The sequence below is a fragment of the Micrasema longulum genome, unplaced genomic scaffold (genome assembly GCF_059751315.1).
Source record: "Micrasema longulum isolate JH-2025_06_02 unplaced genomic scaffold, ASM5975131v1 h1tg000705l, whole genome shotgun sequence".
Lineage (NCBI taxonomy): Eukaryota > Metazoa > Arthropoda > Insecta > Trichoptera > Brachycentridae > Micrasema > Micrasema longulum.
Genome location: NW_028277901.1, coordinates 215,016 through 239,924, shown reverse-complemented (window position 1 = coordinate 239,924; position 24,909 = coordinate 215,016). Strand labels below are relative to the sequence as shown.

At 35.2% G+C, this 24,909-nt stretch overlaps 2 protein-coding genes across 6 annotated transcripts in view; one reads left to right on the top strand and one right to left on the bottom strand.

The window, feature by feature from the left end:
- The first annotated feature begins 9 nt into the window (after positions 1-9).
- On the top strand, positions 10-16,478 carry LOC148279544 (sesquipedalian-1-like). 2 transcript variants are annotated; one of them, XM_088229761.1, is made up of 4 exons: positions 10-207; positions 6,533-7,092; positions 7,973-8,161; positions 15,326-16,478. In XM_088229761.1, the coding sequence occupies exons 2-4, from the start codon at positions 6,888-6,890 to the stop codon at positions 15,484-15,486; spliced, it is 555 nt and encodes a 184-aa protein (XP_088085887.1). In that variant the 5' UTR covers positions 10-207; positions 6,533-6,887; the 3' UTR covers positions 15,487-16,478. The 2 variants fall into 2 exon arrangements, with proteins under 2 accessions (XP_088085887.1, XP_088085886.1); XM_088229760.1 differs by lacking the exon at positions 10-207 and adding an exon at positions 12,377-12,487 and having other exon boundaries at positions 6,624-7,092.
- Positions 16,479-18,692: 2,214 nt separating this feature from the next.
- Positions 18,693-24,909, bottom strand: part of skd (mediator complex subunit skuld) — an 85,168-nt gene continuing 78,951 nt past the window's right edge. For all 4 annotated transcript variants that reach the window (XM_088229765.1, XM_088229766.1, XM_088229767.1 and 1 more), the window contains 4 exons: positions 23,993-24,368; positions 23,059-23,336; positions 21,339-21,623; positions 18,693-19,600 (listed from right to left, as the gene is read on the bottom strand). In XM_088229765.1, the coding sequence (XP_088085891.1) occupies positions 19,208-19,600; positions 21,339-21,623; positions 23,059-23,336; positions 23,993-24,368 (1,332 nt within the window). In that variant the 3' untranslated portion in view covers positions 18,693-19,207. The remainder of the gene's footprint in view (positions 19,601-21,338; positions 21,624-23,058; positions 23,337-23,992; positions 24,369-24,909) is intronic.

Genomic DNA, 24,909 nt, shown 5'->3' with positions numbered 1-24,909 from the left:
TTGGTTTTTGAATGTCGCATAAACACAATAATTGCACTCGATGTTATTTCAGTCTCGCGGATTAGGTTTGAATTTTCGTTTCGGATTAGAATAGTTTTCGCGCGAACGTCGGTCGAGTAGTGTGTTCGGGCGAGCGGCGCGACGCGTGTGCGGACGGAGCCGGCAGGAACTTGACTGAGAACTGACTGAGAGCTGAGAACTGAGAACGTGAGACGTGAGAACAGCGAGAAGCGAGAATCGAGACACTGAAACTCTGAACTCTGAAACTGAGAACTCACTGTCTTGTGTCTTGTGTCTTGTATCTGTCTGTCGCAGTATTATGTCGAATGTGGCGTGCGCCATGTATCGTATCCGTATCCGACTAAGCATATTACATTTATTGCAATAGATAGGGCATATGGAAATCAAGGCAGTTACACGGGTTATGACCGGTAATTATATACAGTAGAACTCCAATTATTATTATTTTTATGGAAAACTTATATAGCGCCATTTTCGTAATATATAACCGCAAGGGCGCTTTACAAAGTAATTATATAAAGAAATAAATTTAATTTCAACTTTTTTAATTTGTAATTTAAGAAAAACAATGTACTTTGTCACCACACGCTAAGGATTCATTCAAATGATTTAGAGAACAAGTGGGTTTTAAGTCATTTCTGAAACATCAATCCAATTATATGATTTATTTATTATCCGAATGGGGTTCGGTCCTTATTGATTCGGATAGTTGGAGTTCTACTGTATATGAGCCCATACAGGAGACAGGAGACGTGAACCAACTTACTAATCGGTCCAACTTTTAATTTTGTTTACAAATTACAACAGGGATGGAGAATACCTTAAAGAAGGGAATAAGGAAGTCTAGGCATTTACAAGGCTTATGGCCTGTCAATGGCTGGTTTGAGTGGCCACTTTACACACTGTGTAACATTCACCATTTTGCCTATGTTTCAACATCCATATTTCTTCAATTCTTCCATTTGTTGATTTTAGTTAAGTTAAAGATCTGAAACCCTTATTGTTGTGAAGAGATTCATTTGAATGAATTATTTCACGTACTAGGCAACGCCTGAAAACAATTTTCCAATTTTCAAACTTCTTCTTGGACCAGTTGGTTTTATTACAATATTTGAGTTTGTCCAAATGTTTGCAGACAAAAGTCTTTTGTCTGCAAACATTTGGACAAAGTCAAATATTTTAATTTTGTGATCTTTATGACGATTTTTTTTAAATAAACTGTTTTGATATTTTTAATGAACGTGAATGTTTTGAAGATAAAGAACCGAGAAAAAAAGATTTGTTGATTAGAAATTAATTTAATTATAAGCAATTAATTAACCTCACCTTTAAAATGTCATTGAACTTTCCACCATTGGGTCATATATAAATGGATAGTTTATATAGCGCATTTGAAAACCACCTCAAGGGCGCTGTATAATAATTACCACAACACGTCTTGCAGATACATAACGCATGGATGGTTGAAATATTGTGGTTTAAAATAAAGAAGTTCAGCTCTACGGGAAATTGGATATAAAAAGTATTCTTGCACGCGGTAAAAATAGAGCATTAAATTGTACTCCGAAGTTTCCTGAAAACAAAAAACGATTTTCATGAAAACGAACTAATATGAATGACGTCATTGGTTCTTCCGAATCAACCAATGATAAGAAAGTTATGATAGATTTCCGGTTTACGGTAAATCAACTGACCAATCAGCAGAACTCATCGAGAAGAAGGGAAGAGACCTTGAAACGTCCCCCGCGGAGTAATTTAAAAAGGGCAAAACCTTAAAAAGTCATACCGCTGATAATACGATACACAAAAATATATATTTTAAGTAGCGTAGTTTGAAAGCCAATTGACAAATAAAAAAAATCAAAACCAAATCTAGTATACAGTATTTTTAAATATGAAGTGTTTTTTTATCGTTTTCAAAAACAGGACCTAGATTACAACACGTCATGCAGCTACAGAGAGCATGGACGGTTGAAATCCCAGACTCCATCGACAAAATTGGCTAATTTAAATGATCAGTTTACATACTAATATTCAGCATTCCCTCTTATTTCATCAATTCATTTTATTTTAAATCTTGAAGTTGGGGGCACACAAATATTCTTATGTGTGCTCTAATAATAACTTTGTACATTTATTTGATTTATCAATAGTTTTATACACACGTATGCCTTTGAATTTTAAAAATCTTAATATTTTTTTCTCATATCCAAATTATTTTTTTCTGCCTTACATAAATTTAAATTTTGTTACTCCTCTTTTTTTCTGAATGGGAGTCTGATTTTTACATTTTCTCTGGTATTATGATCGTGTTAAGTTGGTTTTGATATATATTTTAAAAAATAATAATTTAATACACAAATATCATGGTATTGTAAAATATTATTTTCTATTTCGAATTCTTAACATAGACTTGAAGATTCACTTTTCCTCTACTCTCATGGGAGAGAGGGCTGTTGAATTTTGTAATGTTAACGTGCTGTATGAAATTTTAATTAACGTGGGTGAAATTAATTTAATGCTAGGCGACTAACGCAACTCTTGAAAATACAGATTAACTTGTGTTTTTAACGAGTTATTGAGGAAATATTTTATTATTATTATTGAAAGCATTAACTTTGTGGTCAAACATTTTACATACCGACTTTAATATGCCTACCGATTTCAAGACGTACTCGTCTCATCGTCAGACACCAATGACAGTTTAGGAAGGCTTTGGAAACCCTTTAAACAATTAATAATCAAACAACCTTTCAATACAGCCCATTATACGAGGTTCCATTGCAATGGTAACCCTATACCCATTACCCATTGAATCGGATAGTTGTCTTGTGGCTAGTGTCTCGGACTTACGGATCAAAGGCGGCCTCCGTGGTGTAACGCTTGACTCACGCACGGAAGGTTCCGGGTTCGATTCCCGGTGAGAACACAAAAAATGTGATTTTTCTCAAGCCTGGATGCTCTGTGATGTAATTCACCACTGCAATTAGGCCTCCTGGCCTGTTGTGGTGCAAAAAAAAAATGTTAAAAAAAATAATGTAAAAATGTAAAAAAAAAAGGTCCGTGGATCGAATCCTACTCTACCCCAAGTTGATTTCCATTTTCCAATAGTGCGTATACAACTCGTTGAAAATGGCCTACAAAATGAAATAATTTTTGAAAAATATGTTTAAAAACTCACGCCCCTCCCTTCATCCCCTCCCTCTTTTATCAACTTTTTCTCCCACAACATAAAATATTTTCATAAATTAAAAATTATAATCAGTGCATTTAAAGGTTACCTACGTAAAGCCTGTGGTTTCAAATCGGCGTGTTGGTTTTATATTTTTGTGCAACAACTATGGTGAATGTATACAGTAGGTTTTGAATGTTAGTTTAATTGCTGTCCTGACGAAGAGACGAATACGTCTCGAAACCGGTAGACACAGAAAAGTCAGTAAGTGGTTATTTAACGTTAATTTAATTTATGATTTCATCATCATCATTCTTGGTACCTACACCAATCGTAGCGTATATTGATCATTTTTGTTACATGAAGGTAAGATGATCAGTCTTACGCTTCAGGTACCAGACCAGGGACTATAAAATATTTTAGTGTAATAACACATTTAAAAAATATATTTTATGTCAACCACGTCGGTAATCGAATCCGGGACCTCTTGCACGGTAGGTAAACGCGCTGACCACTACACCACGAGGCCAACATACGACGACGAAGTGGTTAAATACAAATATTTAATAACATTTAGTGAATATTTTATTATTTGGTAAATTTTTAAAAATACTTCGCATAGGACTCCTATGCAGAGATACATTTTAGTATTGAAGTAGGTAAAATACATTTTTCATAATCCTCATTCCCCTTCTGCACATAATGGTGCATAAGGCACTGCATTGGTCCACCAACCAAATAAAAATGTATAAAACACAACTGAACTATTTCACTGCACCATTTTAGCATGACAATATTTTATTTTTGCTTTCTGTTTTTTTTTAATAACGAAAAAAATCAGTTTAATTCAGTGGGTTCTTTAATTGAAAAAATATGAATTAGAATTAAACATTTCACAGAACTTCATCGAAGCTATTGAAATTAATTGTCCGCCGTGGTCTATTGGTTAGCGCGTTTCGCTGCCATGTAAGAAAGAGGTCTGGGGTTCAATTCCTGACATGGTTGACAGAAAATATTTATTGTGAAAAGGTTTTTCAATACCACAGTATTTGACAATTCCTTAACTGGAGACTAATAAGGAACTTCAGCCCTACGGGAAATTGATACAAAAAATGTTTTCCTACGCGCGATAAAAATTAGAGCATTAAATTATTCGGCAAAGTTTCATGAAAATCTACAAAAAAATATTTTAAAATATTTTAATAAAAACGAACTACTTTGAACGACGTCACTAGTATTTATGAATCAACCATTGATACGAGAGTTGTGGAAGATTTCCGGTTTACTTACGTCAACGTACCAATCGGCGGAACTGACTGAGAAGAAGCGGAAAAGAACATCAATTTTAAAATTCATTCACATCTTATTATCAGATACATTAAACATTTTATTTTTTTAATTTTTGACTTAGTTTAATAGTATATCAACAATTGAAAAATAACACTGAACTTCCTCATCATATTACATTAATGTAACAAAATATATTCGAGGTACGTTTCGCCTGGTGTTCCAATTACCAATATGTGCCCTTTGGACCGTTAAATGGGAAAAAATGGAATATTGATAATGGTTGAATTTCCACAAAAATATTTATTTATGGCGGATGAAAACTACAGTTCTGGGTGTGAAATAAATGGTTGTGATGGTTGCTCTCAGGTAAAATCCTGAAAAAAAAGCAAGAACGGATACGTCAGCCTCGTAGTGTAATGGTTGGTGGACTTCTCGCCTATCACGCTCGAAGTCCTCGGTTTGATTTCCGGCAGGGTCGACTCCTTAGTAGATGAAATAATAGAAACACTAATTTCTCTGACGACCCGATTGATCAGTACCGTCTTCGTTTATTTGCGTATTACTGAGAAATGTCAAAAGTGTAAAATGTCGATTTTTATGTTTAATAAAATAAAAAATAAAATAATGATAGTATCCGCGCAGGTCCAGCAATGAATGAAATAAGTTGCTTACTTTGTATTAAACCGTACAACGAGACTTATTTTTGGAATCTCTAAGTTCAGTTACAATATCACTCCGCCTATTAATGCGGAGGGTGGAATACAAACTCTCTCAGCTTATGTACAAGTCACTGCAAAACTCCGCTCTGGAATATCTAAAATAATTATTCCAAATGTTCTCGCGGCCGTAGAAAACACTCATCTCGCGTATTTCTTATGTAAATATACGAGATAAAAGTGTTTTCTACGGCCGCGAGAACGGTACAGAATAGTACTGCGGATGAACTAGCCGACCGACGTCTTACGCTTAGATCGGCTACATCAACGGCGATAGGAAAATATATTATACATATACGCAACCAGCGCAATAAATTCGCGAACGCGCGTTTGCGGTCGCAGCCCTGTGGCATGGAATACTTTCCCAGCAGAAGTGCGAAACTGCGAGAGTGAAGTGATGTTTCGGAAAAACTTAAAAATCTCTAAATCGTTTGAATAAATCCGCAGTATGTGATGGCAAAATAAATTCATTTACTAAAAAGTTTAACTTACCTAAATTATAAATTTTCAGTCATAAAAATAAAAAAAATAATCATCGATCCTTATTACGTAGGCATTCAAAGTAATCATGTATCTACACAACATACGTCCACTACATCAGATAAAATATTAAAAAAACAAATCATGAATATGAAAAAAAACTTGATGAATTATTATGTATGTTTCCATGTCTTATTTTTCAAATACATTAACTTTATAATATTCCGTCTTTTTCTTGTGTAACACGATGTTACATCACCGCGCGCAAAGAAATAATATACGACAGTCTTTTAAGAGCTAAAAAATATCCTTATCCTATTAACACGTCAATATGAATATTTTTTATGGTTACGAATAATGTCCAAACTAAGTAAAAATTAATATTCGAGCGGAAGACGGTTTTGTGTGTGTAATAACCAGAATCCTGTACAAATGTTTCTGACTCGATAGCTACTAAAATCCAGAAAAAGGAAATCGGGTGTATATAAGTCTACGTCGTATTTTAGTGGTTGGCGTGTTCGCCTTCAGTGTATAAGATCTCAAATTTGATTTTCGGCATGGTTGGGTCGAACAATTGGTTTAAAAGGCGGTTATCCATTAAAAAGTTTATTTATCCCTGAACTTGCACCTGAAGCGTAAAACTGATGGCCCTACCTTTATGCAACAGATAATCATATAGTTTATCAATGCAGTGTCATATGCACCTCTGGGTGCGGATAGAGAAATGATGATTATGAAATGTTGTAAAGGCCGGTTGATTATCCAGAAACTGGTAGACTATAGATGATGAATACGTTTTGAAACGGATAAATTTTATTTAATTATTAGGGATTAATTTATTTGTCTTTTTCAGATTTTACAAAAAACAGAACCAAATCACAGTTAGGTACTAAGTCTCACCTAAAAATAAAAATAAAACTTAACACTACTCATCTTTTATTGACATCTATGTAAAAAAAACTGTCAAAATTCCTGCTGTCGCTGTCAGTGTCAAAATTTTCTATGGTTGTAGTGCCATAAAAATGGTAGAAATTAGAAAATTCTACAAATTTCTTCGAGATCAAGTTATTTTTGTTTGTTTTAAATAGTATTTTAGTTTCAAACTATTATTTTTGTTGCTTATTTATTTTGTAACGGTAAAATTTTGTTCGGTAAGATCATTAATGTCTTAATTTCCGTGTAAACAAAAAGTCACCGGATTGCTAGAAATGAAGATAAATGAAAAGAATCTCTGCTCATTCGCTACTTCAGCCACCCCCGTCGACCGTGAGGGCTGGTTAAACAAGCGAGGAGAAGTTAACAAATCTTATCAGAAGCGATGGTTTGTTCTGAAGGGGAATTTACTCTTTTACTTTGATAAAAGGGGTGACAAAGAACCCATCGGTGTTATCATTTTAGAAGGCTGCACAATAGGTTGGTTGAAATTATCTTTTTTATTCTTTATTTACAAAACAAACCATTACACCTTTGCCCACTCATCATCATTAATACATCTTCTCATGCACTTGCGCCGAATTTTCCTACATTTGACATCTCCATCTGCAAGTACCTATTTGTTGGATTCGGTCATACCGTATTTCCTTAGTCTTTCTCATTTTCTGCATAAATCTTTTTAGTTGTTATTATGTTACCTTAGTTTTAAACCGGAAGTACATAATATGCACTTCATTGGATTGAGGAAAGAGGGAAGTCAATTCTCAACTGACTCCGATTAAATTGATTGGACATGATCAATTCGCCAAAATGATTACAAAACGTTTTAAAAGCCTTTAAATTCTTTTGGAAGCCACCAGATCTGTATATCCGACAGGACCTATAACAGGGCCACGCATAGTAGCGAGAAGCTCCATTCGGTAATCATAGAGGGGGAAAGGGACAAGACCACAGGAAGTGTTTAGAAGATTGATTAGGATGTCATTAAATTTACCATGACCTTATAGGTTAATGACATATTGATATATGACCGAATATGATTGGTAATGAAAATTCTGTTCTGATTAACTTTTCAATAAGATTTAAGTAAAAAGCATAATAATATATAAGTTTAACACATTTCAGGTCATCACCGTTCTTCGTAGAACCCAGTTTTTTTATAGCTTAATTACTGTTTTATCCATGTCCGCTCCCTAGGTGGAACATATGGCATCCAAAAAACCTCTATCTGTGTCCTCCGATGCCTTGCAAAGTAGGCGAGTGTGGTTAAGGCTCTCGAGAGGCATCCGTAATAATGGCTTAATTATAAGTGTCACATCACTGTTTATATGGAATATTCACGGTTGTGTTCCCGCTTCAGAACTTACTGAAGATGACGAGCAGTTCAGTTTCAAGATAGTGTTTCATGGAGCGCAGGGACGCGCCTACATCCTCGGGGCCGAGAGTCAGGACTCGATGGAGCAGTGGATGAAGGCGCTCGCCTGCGCCAGCTACGACTACATGAAGTTGATGGTGGCCGAGTTACAACGGCAGCTCGATGAGTTAGAAGGTTTGGTCATTTTACTATTACCAAACACGAGAATGCTTCGTACACGGTGGCCATTGTTGTTTTAATGGACTTTTAGTAAATTAGTCATCAATTGTAAATAATACCATTTTAGAGTAAATATTGCTCCGCTAATAATCGCTATATTCCAACACCTCATTTACTAGAGACTGTAAGAGATTTGTCGATGCTTGTCGATATATTGACTGTAGTCAATTAAAATTTTATACTCAAATTTTATTATCTATGTAAAAACATTGTTACTTTCATGGATTTTACAGTACTTATATACATTCTGTAAAATTATCAAAGAGATTAAAAAATATATATATTTCATAATTAATGCAGATAGCTTCGGTTTTAAAATAAAAATATTTAAAATTTTGCATGTAAATACAAAAGATAAAAGTGGTTTCTACGGCCACGAGAGCAGTTCAGAATAGCACCGCTGGAATTTTCATTGAGACATTAGTGACAAGCAAACTGAATGCTTTTACAATTATTAGATATCTGTACTTGATAAAAGATTATGAAGTGTCAAGAGGGTAGTAATTATATCAATTTGAATTAATTATTGTGCCTAAATCATACCAACAGCAATGTTGGGTGAGTGATATAATTATTTTACTCATTTAATAAGATTTTTGTGCTGTATTTATTGCTACCGAACAATAATATTTATTGCAAATATATTATTATAATATTTGCTTATTATTTTATTTAATAACGCTATCACATATATATTAATGCCACTATCTCATTATTTTATTTTATGATTAAGAATTACTTGAAATAATGTGAGAAAAAAATATTCGCTCATTTCAATATTGTTTAGCTTTCTAATCTTTATGCACAAATGACAATATATCGTTGCCTTAATTTGAATACAACGCAAGTAATATTTTTCTGTATTTGAGATTATTTTTCACTATTTAAAATAGCATCTATCTCTGTCATTTGAATTTAAATTTAAATTGTTGACAGAAAAGATATAAAACACATTTTTTTATTTTTTTAAATATTTTTTTACGCCCATAAGGCTTTTACATGCATGGAGGAAGTTATATAAAACATGAGTATATAAACAACATAAAATTTATAAAATACAATATAAATCAATAAAAGAGAGAACAGTGTTCAAACAAAAATGCAAATATGACCTTCACAAAAATGCCTTAGTTTTCGAGATATTTCCACTTTTATAAATTTCCCGAACATCTACGCCTTTGGTAAGTTTCTCGAGTGCTACTTTTTCAAATTTTCATCTTTCAGGATTTTAATTTATGTTTCACAATTCTGAATAACTCTTCTGTTGATCACGTCCAAAATATTACAAATACTGGTTTGGAAAAAAAATATGAATGCCCGGTCAATGAATTTAAAATAAATCTTCAGGTAACTTTGACTCTTTACCCTAAAAAAAAAATATATTATGCTAACCCGGCAAGTTATTTAAAAAAATGTTCAGTTTATGTAGTTCTTAAAATAGTATAATATTTACTATGTTTTACTTTAGAAAAAAAAAAAAAGCTTTTTTAATGCAAAATGAGCTGATTGTATAATGTTTTAATTTATTAGGAATGATGTGAACAATTGCTCTGGTTGATTAAAGTGAAAAGTATTCATTTTAAACTAAATAAAACGCAAAAATAATCTGAAAGCTAGTGTTTAAAATGGAATAAATTAGCATCGCTTGAATAAACTGATATAAGGCGTAGATGTTCGGGAAATTCATAATAAAAGTGGATGAAGCCAAACTTACTTACACTTAACACATTGTAGTCGGGCGCTTCGAACAATAGACTCTAGCCTATAGCGGGTGTTTTTCGCGATTAGCGCAAAAATATATCGCTTTCTTAAAATTGACACAATTTCTAAACCAAATAATATTTTCGATCGAAATTTTCAAAGAAATCATATTTGACATTTGATCATTAAAAATAAATAAATTTAGGTAAAAAGTGGTCAATAATTGGTTTTACTTTGCATAGTCGGTCGGAACTATCTATGATTTCTTCATTGTTAGAAAAATGCCACGCTTTCCATATCTGCCGAAACCGGTCTCTGGACATCGTTTTAGCAAAATAAGGAGTTTCGGTTGTTGGTTCAGTAGACCAGTACTCGTCCCTTATATCCTTTCGAACTTGTCCCATCAAAATAATCAGCCCCAAAAACTTTTTCATTTCTTTCAAAGTAATATTTTTCCACTTTCCCGATTTTTTATATAATTTGTAATTATGTGAGTTTTGGTGGTAATATCTATTAGATTCGTTTATAAAATATTCAAACAAATCATCACCGATAAATAACTCTATCGCATCACTTACAGTTTGAGGACAATGGACATTTGAATTCAAACCGCGGCGGCCTAAAAACGATTCCAGAACTGGAGGATTATCAAACGATGACCACTCGTCCACATCCTCATCTGAGCTCGTCTCCGAATCAGAATCACTTTCAATAGTGCGACGGTGAAACGTTCTAGGTCTTGGTATTTGTTCATCATCACTCGGTTCTTTGTCTGACAACTCTTCAATGTCATTATTCCATGAACAATTAGATAAATTGTCGGCATACACTTCATCGTCACTATCATTGGCTTGTAAAGACATTTTTGTAGAGGTAACGTCCTATACAATGCTAATATATTCAAATAAGAAAATACCAAACAGTAAACAAAACAGTGCGAGCGGTATGAAAAATAGTCCAATACGTGAAATGACTCAAACTAAACTGGAGATTGAGATCGCATAAAACTCTAGATTTCTGGCGACGCCTTTACAAGTGGCACACTAGCCAATCCGGACAAGGCATCTCAAATAACGTTGACAGACTGTCGCCTAGCACCCCAGGTAGCAAATCACCCTTCAAGGCGTTTTATTTCACGCTGATAACAAACCCGTTTAATGCCGTTTCCCGCCAACAACCGACAGTCGACAAAAACGGCATTTGCCGTGTCCCGCGGTTGACCGACAGTCCGCGAAAAACGGCAAATGCCGTGTCCCGACGACAATGTGTTAATGAAAAAAAAGCAATATTATCCATTTTTAATCTAGAAAAAAATGATATAAAATAGATGCTCACATAAATGATGAACGACTAACTGAGATTGAACATGTTAAATATTTAGGACTAATAGATAGACAATTGACATGGAAAATTCATATCAACAATTTAATTAGCAAAGTGGCGACATTATCGAGTCTTTTTTTAAAAATCAAAAATTTTGTTCCAAAAGCGGAAAAAATTATAATGTATGAAGCCTATGTAAAAACTTAAATATGTTATATGCAACTACTATGGGGAACAGGATATCAAAATGACATAAACAGACTACAAAGACAACAAAATAAAATATTAAAGTTAGTATATGACCTTCCCTATCTAACAGCAACTAGAGAACTTTTTAAACAAACTAAGCAATTAAATATAACTGAACTTTTTCAACTACAATCATTAAAATTTATTCATAAATTAGCCACTAATGTAATTGTAGACGAACTAAAACTTGTAAAAAATTGTCGTCAACATGGACGCAATATGATCATATCAGAAAAATATCATATACTACTTTCTAAAACAAGACAAGGACAATCGAGACACAATTTTTTTTTTTTTAAAGATGCACAAAATATTATTTTGAACAACAGAGTATGAATAAAAAATGTTTATATTATTTTGTAAAATGAATGTAAATTTAATAAACAAATTTTCAAATAAAATAAAATAAATATCTCGAAAACTGAGGCACCTTTACTAAGGTCATATTTGCATTTTTTGGTGAGTCATGAGCTGGCCTGATAAGGAATACCTTGGATTATGGGACACCTGTATAAACAACATAAGTTTAAAAAAATACAACAGTGAAATAACGCATCAAAGATGTATATTCCTTGGAATATAGCATAAGTCAGTAGATGGTCCGTGGTACAGTAGTTTACATTTGATTGGATAAAACGCTTAAAAATCGTGTATACCATGAAAACAAAATTTTTGTTGAAAAAATAAAACCTCTTAAGTTTCATTTAAAATTACTGATTTATAAAGTTTTTATTGCTTCCTGTAAAGTTACCATTTAGTGACTTACGTTGTATTCAAATTTAGGCGATGATATGGCAAGCTGACCACCTCTGATTGTTGCCTGTAACGGTGTGATGTCAGCGGTGGTCCGGTGTGTGAGTGAGTAAGAAGTGTTGCATGTGTGGCTCTGGTCTGCAGAGATGGGGACTCGCAGCGAGGAACCGAGCGCCCCCCAGGCGCCCGTACGCGGCCAGCGTTACAACCCCTTCAACCGACTCCAGCAAGCGCCAAACCAAGCGGCCAAGAGCGGTTAGTGCCATTACCTCCAACTAGTATAGCAAACCCACTACAGGTGAGCGGGGAATGTTGCATGCGTGGCTCTGGTTTTCCCGTGAGTAATGAGTACGAAGTAAAGTTTCCTCCGCTCCGAGTTACATATTTATTAAACTTTTGACCGCTACAAGATAGAAAAAAATTATAACACTAAACATCAATAAATATTTTTTAAATTTTATTAAAATAAAATACCTACATAGATTTACATGGTCTTTTGGATAAACATCATAAAAAACCCTTGTGTACAGTTTGGAGTAGGTACTTTGTTATAGGGTTTAGTTGTGCGTCGGAAATACCCACAATCGGGTTCTCTATGGTCACGGACTCGAGTGGTCTGATAACCAAGTTAATAAAACATTTGGCACCGCATTAGTTCACCAATGAGGAAGTTCAGTGGTTTTTTTCAAATTTTTTATTTGTTAATAGACTGTTAAACTAAGTCAAAAAATATTTTTTTAATTTTTACATATCGTATTATCGGCGCTACGATTTTTTCAAGTTTTGTATTTCTGAAATAACTCCGCGTGTGACGTCAGAGGTATTATTATTATTATTCCGCTTATTCTCATTCAGTTTTTCCTATTGGTCCAGAAACGACAAGCAGACCGGAAATCTTCCATAGCTCTCAGATCATAGGTTGATTCACATGAACCAGTGACGTCATTTAAAGTAGTGCGTTTTTATCAAAATATTTTTTACTATTTTTTCTGTACATTTTCAAGAAACTTTGCCGTACAATTTAATGCTCTAATTTTTACCCCACGTAAGAAAACATTTTTTGTATCCAATTTCCCGTAGGGCTGAAGTTCCTCATTCAACATAAATACAATCTCATTATATTACCTTTAGATAATCAGTTTAGATATTTCACTTTAAAACCTCCCATATGTCATAATTCTAAATGAGATACTCTTTACATAATGTTTCTCGAGGATTTAGACAGTGTCCGTCTCGCTCTCTGTACAACTGTACTGTAACAGGCGATCGGCAGTCGTCAGTACAAAAGAGGTTCAATATTCGGTGATCCACAAAGTAAGCAAAACATACTAAATTACATGTACATATTTAGATATTATTTACACACTTTTTTTACATTTTTCGAGTGTGAAAATGGTTCGCTTCGTGTGCACTGTTTTGTGGTCAATAGGTAAATAACGTTCATAAAAATAAAAGTTATCATAAAAACATTTAAGTTTGTAAGTGAAAATTCTTGAAGGAAGTTTATTGTAATTTATTATATAAATAAAAGACGAGTGATACTTTAATCTTCGATGAAGATGTTGCGAAAGCGATGAAACTGATCACTGGATTTTCCAAATTTGTGGAAACTTGTCTTTTATTTATATAATAAAAAGTGATCATGGTTTTTTTTAACCTCAAATGCGTGTTTTTCATATTTCATATTTTGGTAAACAATTAATTGGGAAAGTTTGTCTTTTTTCTCAATAAAAAAAAAAGATGTAATTGTTCCCTTCCAACCTGCAGTTGTTATTAATCTAAAATTGCTCACACAGTGATGCATGCCAAATGATAATTTTTTGTTTGATTTAAATTGCGTAACTTTTTTTTGTATTAAAACTACCAAATGAACAAAATTGATTATTAAGAAAACCATTAAAGATAAAATATAATTTTCTTAGTTTTGTAAACATTTAAAAAATACTACGAGTTTGCAGGAACAAATTTCAGAGCCCTTTAGCTCTATTGCATAAAACAAAAGCGTTCAAAATTTTTGGTTTGATTTTTAGTTTAACAACAAACGTGTAATGGACAGTTTCGGTTTGTACTTGCAGTTCTCGACCCGAGTACCTACGGCCTATTGTATTACTGTAATCTGCAGCCTTTGTGGCTTTGTAGCACTTTGCGGCGAATAATCATAGAAGGTTTTTCTCCATATGGGCGACTCTATTAGCGATAAGAGTGTTATTACTGGAACAGATCAATATTGTGTAATATAACTACTTAACTACACGCTACATCAGATTAATTGCTTCATACGCTTCTTGTAAAATCATAATGCTTAAACATAATAAACCGTAAACAAAACTCTCGTACTATCGTCGATGTGAGTTCAATACGCCAAAAGAACCATCTGTCATGTTGAGGAAAAAAAATGGGAATTTGTTTTAAAAATTATAAAAAATAAACGCAGTTTATTTTGTGTTGTTGATTTATATTAGAAAGACAATTTCTACTATCGTATGCGTATGCCAGTTGTATTGGCGGTATTCTTTAGTGGGGTCGATTCAGTCACAGTATTGAATTCAATCAAATGCAAGCAATTTATTGGTTGAGTAATTGATTTTGAAATTTAAATACACCAATTAATGCGGCTTGTCCCATTCAACTGAAAACGCCAAAAAACCTTTTTTTGATTTATAATAATTATGGATAACTTATATAGCGCCATTTTCATAATATAATACGCGATATTGAACTTGCGCAGACGGTATATAATATGTATATATCAGCATTCTTAAAAATAAAATATTTATGTAGTCTCATTATTTAACTCCTATATGTGTTCATTTTAATTATTAAAAAAATATGTATATATTTTCAGGATTAGCTTAAATTTATTGAAACTTTTATATTTATCAGATTTTATAAATACTCTTTTTAAACATTACAAATTTGTGGGTTAAAGTTTAACTCGTCTTTTATTTATATAATACATTACATACATACTTACATAAAAAAAAAACATTTAGGTTATATAAATGCAAAATATTCCAACTTTGTACACAGAGTTGTCTATTGATGGTATCAGTAAATATGCAAAATTTGTAGCTATTTTTCTCGATGATGCAGGTAAAACGGAGCGGCTTCCGGAGAATGTGCCGCGCTCTAAGATCACCTTCCGGGAGCTGCACACTCTGTACGGAAGGAAGATTCTGGCAGACTACAACGAGTGGCGACACAAGAAGCCCGCTGCTGCTGAACCCACGGTGGAAACTCTCGTACAACTTTAGACATTGTTTCGGCTCATTCACATTACATTATTATTAACCCTCTTGATCCCACGGGGCTGATCATCAGCCCCAACGGTGTATGCGAAAATCCCACACGGCCAATTATCAGGCTCAGAGTTTTCAACCTTTCAGTTTGCTTTTGATAATTTCAATGTAATGTTCAGTGATATTTAGTATATCGTAAAAAAGTAACTGAGATGAAAATATATAAATATTATTGTTTGGGCTTTTAAAAAATATTTTATGCAAAATATGATAATACTGTCAGTGTAGATTTTCTAAGTACACAGTTTTCAGCGCTTTCAACTGTTGTGGGTCAACATTATGTCAAATTCAAAGTACAATATAAAAGGTCATGTTCTTCGAGTGACAGAATGAGATCCCGCCGCGCAAATGAATTAAAATTAGTTTATTTCGAAGTTGCTTTTAATTAACGGACAAAACATTCAGTTAGTGGATTCTCTTTACGAGGATTCTTCTATATTAATTTTAAGTAATTGTCAAGAGTTTAGTAAGAGGGGTAAATAAATAATGTATCCAATCTTACTTTTCGCTCGACTATTTTGGCTTATTTTTTATTTGATTGGGAGTATTTCAATGTTGGTCGACAACTATTGGAATTTTGTTTGAATCCAGGTGACAATTTTGCAGAAAATTGGGGTTGACTACAACAACCAACATCTAATTTTAAGTGTTCTGATTTTTGAACCACGGCAAAATTAGGCAATTGTATTGTGCCCACGTAGAAGGGCATATTCCATACAAATAAAATAAGACAAAAAACAGTTTTATTTCGATATAAAATGGCATTTATAGCAATGAGGTTACCATTGATTTGTTTTATTCTAAAAAAACATAAAATTGACTTAATAGAGCTTTGCCAAAAAGTTTTTGTCTTTAAAAAAAAATTAAAACAAAATTACATATACGGTAAAACCCCCTTTTTACGTTTTTCAAGGGAGCAAGAAAAAGAAGTATAAAACTGAGGAAAACGCTAAAGTGAGGAAATGAAGAATGTATGGAAAAAATAGGAATTACATAAAAATAAAATTGATTTGCTACACTATAGTTTACATATACTTCTAGAAAAATTGTAAAAACTGTGATAAGTGGAAATTGACAATACTATTTTACATATTTTCAATGATTTCACTAAAAATATTTTTTCAAACAATATTATGTAATTTGTTTTTTTTTTATTTGATTTAAAAACAGCATGTTAAAATTATTTTAAAAAAACAAAAAAAAACAAAATAGAATTTTGAATTTGCATAAAATAACATGCGATAATTTTTCCCCTGACTATTGGGAAATTGTATTTATACAGTATCACCTTTTTCATATGGCATCACTAAAAATAACATATAGTCATATAGATCGCGGAAAAATTGTTTCCACTTTTATGACAACTTTTAAAACCATACTTTTTAAAACTTTAAATACTTTCATTGTTATGTTTTAAACATTGCAATTTAATGATATTAAAACTTTATTGTTTCTTAACATTTGTCAACCATGACATTTGTATTTGTATCATGATTTGTACAAGTCAATATTATGTTTTTGTTCAAATGAAAACTAAGACTAACCGTAAAAGAAGACACTTAAACAAACAGGTCAATTACACTGCACCTGCTTTCAATTTAGGTAAAGACAATAATTTAACCCTTATTAGTTGTTTTCCTGTTTTTATTCTCAATTTGCGGGCCGTGGCATCATTACTACGACATAATTTTGGCTTTTTGACACATCAAATGAAAACCGAACAATTTGCAACGTAAAACCGGGGTAATGAAAAATGTAAAAAACTTTAATTGGGGGAATGTTTGCATGATAATGTATGAAGAAAATTGGGTCCTGAAAATTTCGGTGTAAAAAGCAGGAAAACATAAAATTGAGGAATGTAAAAACAAGGTTTTACTGTTCCTTTCTATGTTGGCACAATTCAATTGTTTTATCGAACGCAAATGGCTATTATTAGAATTTTATTTGTTGATTTTATGTTTTCTGACGAGTGTGTGGAAAATCAATATATGACAGGGTTGCGAATGATGAAATCAGGCGAGAGTGCGAATCTGAGATAGGCATAATTGATAAGATTAAGAAAGGGTCACTAAGGTGGCGAAGTAATGGTAAAACATAAATGGCGAGAATTAATATTAACGTAGGATGTGGACGACTAAAAAAGACGTGGCATGATCAGATAAATCAAAATCTCAAGTCTGGTCATGTGCGGACATAACCGAAGGGCAGTATGAATGTGGAAAAAGCTAGGAATGTTTGTCAGGAAAGAGGTGTGTGGCGGTCCATCCTCTCTGCCTACCTAGGGTTATGGGGCGATGGTAGTTGTAGTAGCCATATTTAATTAAAATTTTGATGAACATTGTATTGTAATCCGACAATTTTATGTTTTCACATGTCACTTTAGTCATACTATAATTATTAATATTTTAAAAATAAAACTATTTGTTTGTGTTTTGAACTGATTAATTTAAATAATTATTATGAAAAGGTTGGAATCTTCCCCGAATAAATTTTAGCAAAAAGTTTATTACGCATTTATTATCGTTAGATTAAAAGAATCCAACTTTAGTCGCCGGCCGTACACACTTTGTTTGGAATATTTTTTATTACAGAAAAGCATTCAGGCAGTTTTAAAATTGGCCGACTGATGTGGAATGAACGGCAAATGATTCCAGTTTCAAATCACTCACTATAGATTTTTAAATATGTAGAAAATTGGCGGTCAGCAGTCTCAGTGATCGCAATCTTATATTTATCTAGTACACTGACCCTAATTTAAAAAAAATTTATATTGGTAATGCTTTTACAAAAAGAAATGTGTATTTTTGTAATAATATTTGTAATGAAGCGGTGTAGTGTTTCATCACAGTCAACCGGAACAACTTAATGTTCCGCATGCGGCCCCAAAGTTGATAACTTCCTCCTACTAAAGTGCGACAAATAAATCCCGCGAGAGCGATGTACGGCCCAATCGCAGAAGTTGTAAGACGTTAGAAATAAAATATTTATTTATACAAAATAACGTGTTTTAATTCGCATACATTCCAGACTGGACGAGCTGGAATCGTTTCCTTTTTTTTCCTTACAAACAATGTAAAGCCAATTCCCCAGTGCATCGGAAGAATTTGACACATTACAATCAGTTGGCCGGGATTGAGGAGGTAAAAAGAAAATGCGGATAAAATATGTAATATTTTTAATTGGTAATTATCTATATTATGTATAATTATTTATAAAGTTATATTAATATCGAGTTCTGATTTCCTAATGATTGCTCTATCTACGAGTAGTAGTGTTTGTGTTGTGTCGTCTCTACATACATATATACAGATTCCCGATTCCCTAAAATTGACGAGTTATAAACAGGAGGCGGTCGACTGCACATTATGTACACAGAGGAACGGGGATCGCCGCTATATACAGAGGATTGCACCGAGGGGCAACATACTAATCACAATTTGCTACGGTTGGCCCCGACTTGGCATCTTATCCACAAAAATAATTCCAAATTGCCATTCTAAGATTGTATAAATATATATACATACAAACAAATCCTAATTACGTCGTTATCAAAAGGTAATAAAATCCAACAAATAAAAACAGCGAGGAGTCTAGTTTAGCTATAATTGCCTCCGATTATCTTTGGCCTGATTAAGGTTCCCGGACGAGTAACAATAAATAACGAGGTATCACAGGACTAGACGAGGGCGTCCGTGAGGTGGTAGAGGCGCATGAGCGCCTGCACGTGCGCCGGCAGGCACGACAGGCGGTCGGAGCGGCGCGGGTCGAGCGCCAGCCAGGACAGCGCGTTGTAGCCCTCCAGCACGTAGCGCAGCACGTCGGTGGTGTAGTGCGAGTCCAGCGGGTGCAGCGCGCTCTGCGGCGGCGGCTGCTGCAGCAGGTCGTCGCCCGCCTGCGCCGTGGAGGAGTGCAGGTGCAGCGCGTTCTTCAGGAAGGCGGGGCACGCGGGCGCGGCGTGCGGGCACGCGGCCCACCACCAGCGCGGCATGGGGCCTAGCGGCGCCGTGCTCACCAGGTAGCCCAGCGCCAGCGGCTGCTGCAGCAGCGCGCCCACCTCCTCCCACCCGCCCTGAGGACCGTACACATTTATTTTATTTAAGTATTTGTTAGGGACAGAGACAGTTTATAACAACGCAATTATTCGCGACATCGAGAGTTTAAGTCGTTTTTCTGACATTTAAAAGTAGAATTCTAAAACACATTATTTGTACCCGTGAAACGTCAAATCACGGTCAAATGTTAACACATTGTAGTCGGGCGCTTCGAACAATAGACTCTAGCCTATAGCGGGTGTTTTTCGCGATTAGCGCAAAAATATATCGCTTTCTTAAAATTGACACAATTTCTAAACCAAATAATATTTTCGATCGAAATTTTCAAAGAAATCATATTTGACATTTGATCATCAAAAATAAATAAATTTAGGTAAAAAGTGGTCAAAAATTGGTTTTACTTTGCATAATCGGTCGGAACTATCTATGATTTCTTCATTGTTAGAAAAATGCCACGCTTTCCATATCTGCCGAAACCGGTCTCTGGACATCGTTTTAGCAAAATAAGGAGTTTCGGTTGTTGGTTCAGTAGACCAGTACTCGTCCCTTATATCCTTTCGAACTTGTCCCATCAAAATAATCATCCCCAAAAACTTTTTCATTTCTTTCAAAGTAATATTTTTCCACTTTCCCGATTTTTTATATAATTTGTAATTATGTGAGTTTTGGTGGTAATATCTATTAGATTCGTTTATAAAATATTCAAACAAATCATCACCGATAAATAACTCTATCGCATCACTTACAGTTTGAGGACAATGGACATTTGAATTCAAACCGCGGCGGCCTAAAAACGATTCCAGAACTGGAAGATTATCAAACGATGACCACTCGTCCACATCCTCATCTGAGCTCGTCTCCGAATCAGAATCACTTTCAATAGTGCGACGGTGAAACGTTCTAGGTCTTGGTATTTGTTCATCATCACTCGGTTCTTTGTCTGACAACTCTTCAATGTCATCATTCCATGAACAATTAGATAAATTGTCGGCATACACTTCATCGTCACTATCATTGGCTTGTAAAGACATTTTTGTAGGGGTAACGTCCTATACAATGCTAATATATTCAAATAAGAAAATACCAAACAGTAAACAAAACAGTGCGAGCGGTATGAAAAATAGTCCAATACGTGAAATGACTCAAACTAAACTGGAGATTGAGATCGCATAAAACTCTAGATTTCTGGCGACGCCTTTACAAGTGGCACACTAGCCAATCCGGACAAGGCATCTCAAATAACGTCGACAGACTGTCGCCTAGCACCCCAGGTAGCAAATCACCCTTCAAGGCGTTTTATTTCACGCTGATAACAAACCCGTTTAATGCCGTTTCCCGCCAACAACCGACAGTCGACAAAAACGGCATTTGCCGTGTCCCGCGGTTGACCGACAGTCCGCGAAAAACGGCAAATGCCGTGTCCCGACGACAATGTGTTAAAAAACATGGCTACCCCAGAAACTGGAAATCTGTCACAGTAAAACAACGCTATGATTGATTGGTTTTCGTAAACACATCACATAAACCTGTGAAGTTTTAAAGTAGTTTATTCTTATTAATTTTTAAATCTATTTTTGAGAAATTTCACCGTACAATGCCCTAATTTTTACCTAGAAAATATTTTTTACATCAAATTTCCTGTAGCATCAAACTTTCCACTATACAGAGGGTTTATGTCTATACTGTCAGCCTGCCTCGTGACCAAATTGCAATATTAACAGTATTAACTGAAAAAGGGCTACAAGATATACTCACTCTGGCGGCGTCCTCCGACATGGGGGAGTGGGGGTGGTTGGCGGGGCGGCCCGGGGAGCCGGGGCGCGAAGCTCCGCCCTCGCCGCCGCCGCCGCGCCGCTGGTCGCTGCCCGGGGAGCCGCCCGGACTGTCGTGCGCGCCGCCCTCCCAGCCGTTGAAGATGTCGCTGAAGTCGTTCATGCTCTCGATCCCGTCCGGCATGTCGTCGTTCAGGGCCGAGAACAGCTCGTCGTCTCCCAGCTCCGGCCCGTTGATGTGCTGTTCTTGGAAGGCTGTCTGCGTTGACTGCAAAATAATTATAATACATGGAGTTTTTTCAATGATATTCTTGGCAGAAAATGCTAAAGTGAGGAAATGAAAAACTGCCAAAAAATTGTAAAAACTGACATAATTGGGGAGTATTCATATTATACCTATGATTTCATTCAAAATATTTTGTATTTTTCAAATCAATACCACGTGCATTTTTTTTATTGAATAAAAAAAACTTGTTTAAATAATTTTACGTAGGTACTTAACATTAAAATCACGAAAATAAAAATATGAATTGGCATAAAATGCATACAATGATTTTTTCTCTAAATATTGGGATATTTTATTTATATGGTCTCACTTTTTTTAGTATGGCACCGCAGAATTTTAACTGTCATTTACATCACGGCAAAACTGTTTCACACTTTTACGATGGCTGTTTAAACAATCTTCTTTCCAAATTATGTTTATAACTTCAAATAATATTTCTATTACCAAATTTTTAAACTTTCTTCATGGTAATTTATTGGATGTAAAGACTATTCTTCATGTGTCAACCGGATGTCACAATTTAGTAACAAAATGTGTAATTACGCTGAACCTACTCTGAATTTAGTTTGAGACAGCAAATTACACACTTTTTATTTACCTTGATTTTATTCACCATTTTGGGCAAACGCGGCGGTGCGCGGCTCGGAGTCTTTTGACAGATCGAATGAGTTTTAAAAAATTTTCAACGTAAAACCGGAGTTATGAAAAACGTCAATTGGGGGAGATATTTAAATGAGAATGTTTGGAAAAAAATGGGACCTAAACACTTCAGAGTAAAAGGCGGGAAAACATAAAATTGAGGAAAGTAAAAACGAGGTTTTACTTTGTACATTTTTCGCCAGTGACTGGGTTACATCGTGACTGATATCGTCAGACCGGTGGCAGGCTAAACAAAGTCACTGTTACAATTTCATGTAATTTTTAAGGGAATAAGGTAATTTTAACTAAATCAATTTAGATATTTTGTAATAATATTTATGTAAATTTAAGTATTGTTCCATGATGCAAATAAAAATTAAAAGAAGATATCAAATTATAATTTTTAATTATATTTCAATTATTAGACAGGGCATTATTGGTTAGTTTTAGAGAAGAATAATAAAAAAAATAAAAAATAGTAATCAATTAGATTATTCTCTTCATAAGAGTGACGTAAACATTAATTCTGCGGATGTGCTGAGAAAATGAAAATACATAATGCTGTGGAATTGCTCCAAATGCATTAATTCCTTATTAACATATTACAACAGAGATGGAGGACATTTTTAAGAAGGAATATGAAGGTCTAGACCTATACAGGGCTTAAAGACCTGTCATTGGTTGTTTCAAGCGGCCATTTTGAACTCTGCGTTCAGTATGAGAAATATGTTTCTTTAATTTTTCCATCATAATCTGATACGGGGGAATCAGTTAGTACCTGTGTGGTGGCGCTGGTGGGGAAGACGAGGATGTGCGTGCAGGACACGTCCTGCGGGGTGCTGAGATTGGAGGCCACAGCCGCCTGCGAGAAGCGCTCGTCCGGCGTAAACTGGTCGGCTAGTAGCCGCAACGCGGCATCCGGCTCCGTGGACACGAGGCACGCGCTGAGGATGGCCGGCGCTCCACCCGGGTACAGCAGCGAACACGACGCGCACACCTCGCGCAGGCTCTGTGACGCCTTCACCAGGTTCTTGCGCGACAGCAGCCAGCTCCAGCCTGACACAAAGAACGCACTACAGTATCTGCATACCCACATATCACATAGAGCCAACAGTTCATAATACACAAGTATACCAATCTGCAGCTCGATCACAATGTCCAATTATGTGTTGGTGAAGGACTTCGAGCAACGACTGCTACACAGTGCAAATCCTAAGTACTTAACACATCTATCTACACAAATAACGTCAACCCTGATGATGGACGCTATAACGTGATCCAAAACATCCGTAAATAGTACGAACGACAAACGGCATAATAACCCAGAAAACACTAGCTCATTTAGGTTTTCAGTTCATTGTATCATTTGTATATTTTGTATCTTCGAAACATTTGTGTCTTTCGTTCATTTAGTTCAATTGTTCGCTTAACTGGAAAGTGTACAAGCTGTGGTGAGCGAGAATATGAATTAAACAAATAATAAAAATAATACAGAAATATTATAAATTGAGGATTGCTAAATTTATCTCCGCGACTAGAGTAGCGGACTAACCGATCAAAGGTCCGAGGTTCGAACTCCGCTTTACCCCAACTTCACTAACATATTCTAATAGTGAGTTTTATGTAAAACTTGTTGATTTAGGAAAATCATAAGAAAGCAAATATTATTTTCTTGCTTTAAAAAATGTAAACAATAGGAGAGGTGAGGTTACCTTTGAGTTCCCCGTGGCCAATACGGCCGATGCGGCCGACCACGAGCCGCCACGGCTGCGCGGCCTGGCTCATGACGCCCAGGGTGAAGTCCATGAGCTTGGTGAGGCCGAGGCGACGCGCGGGCGGTGCGCGGCGGCGGCGCGCGCGGCCCGGCACGTGCACGTTGATGCTCACCGACTCGAGGAGCTCGCCGCGCCCGTCCGTGGCCACGGCGAGCAGCCAGCTCTGGTCGGCCGACAGGCAGTAGGCCAGGTACAGCACGGAGCTGGCTTCCGGCGGCGGTTGCCCGAAGGTCTCGGCGATGTCCTTGAGCGGTCGTGAGGGTGCCAACACGTACGGGGGCACGTACAGGCGGTACGGCATGCGGTTCTTCTCCTGGAATTTTTTTTTTATTTGCGTAAATAACATTTTAAAAGTACTTCTCTACTAAAAAAAATTGGCATTTATTGATAATACTTCGCTGTATTCAATTGTCATAATTCCAACAAAATTACAAATTTTTAGTTTTGAAGCTGCAAGATGTTTGGTTTTATTAGCTTTAATAAGTTAATTAAATTTACAGAATTTCTCAAACTTATATTTTACTTAAACATTCAAGTTTTTTAGTGAAAATTCTTGTAATTTATAATTTATTAGAAATCAGTATGAGTAACCTCGAGTAATAACGCTCTTTTGGCTAATAATATAAAATACGGAGAAAAACCGTTCTATGATTATTCACCGCGAAGTTGGCTACAGATTACAGGGATACGACGGGTTGTAGGTAATCGGGTCGAGAAAACCGAATCGTCCGATGCACTTTTGTTCATCGGTTAAAGGTCTTTATTAGAGAATTATTACTGAGAGTTGAACTTATTAAAATAACATTTAAGTCTTGTATTTACCCTCCAATAACATTAAACTCTGCATTTCACCT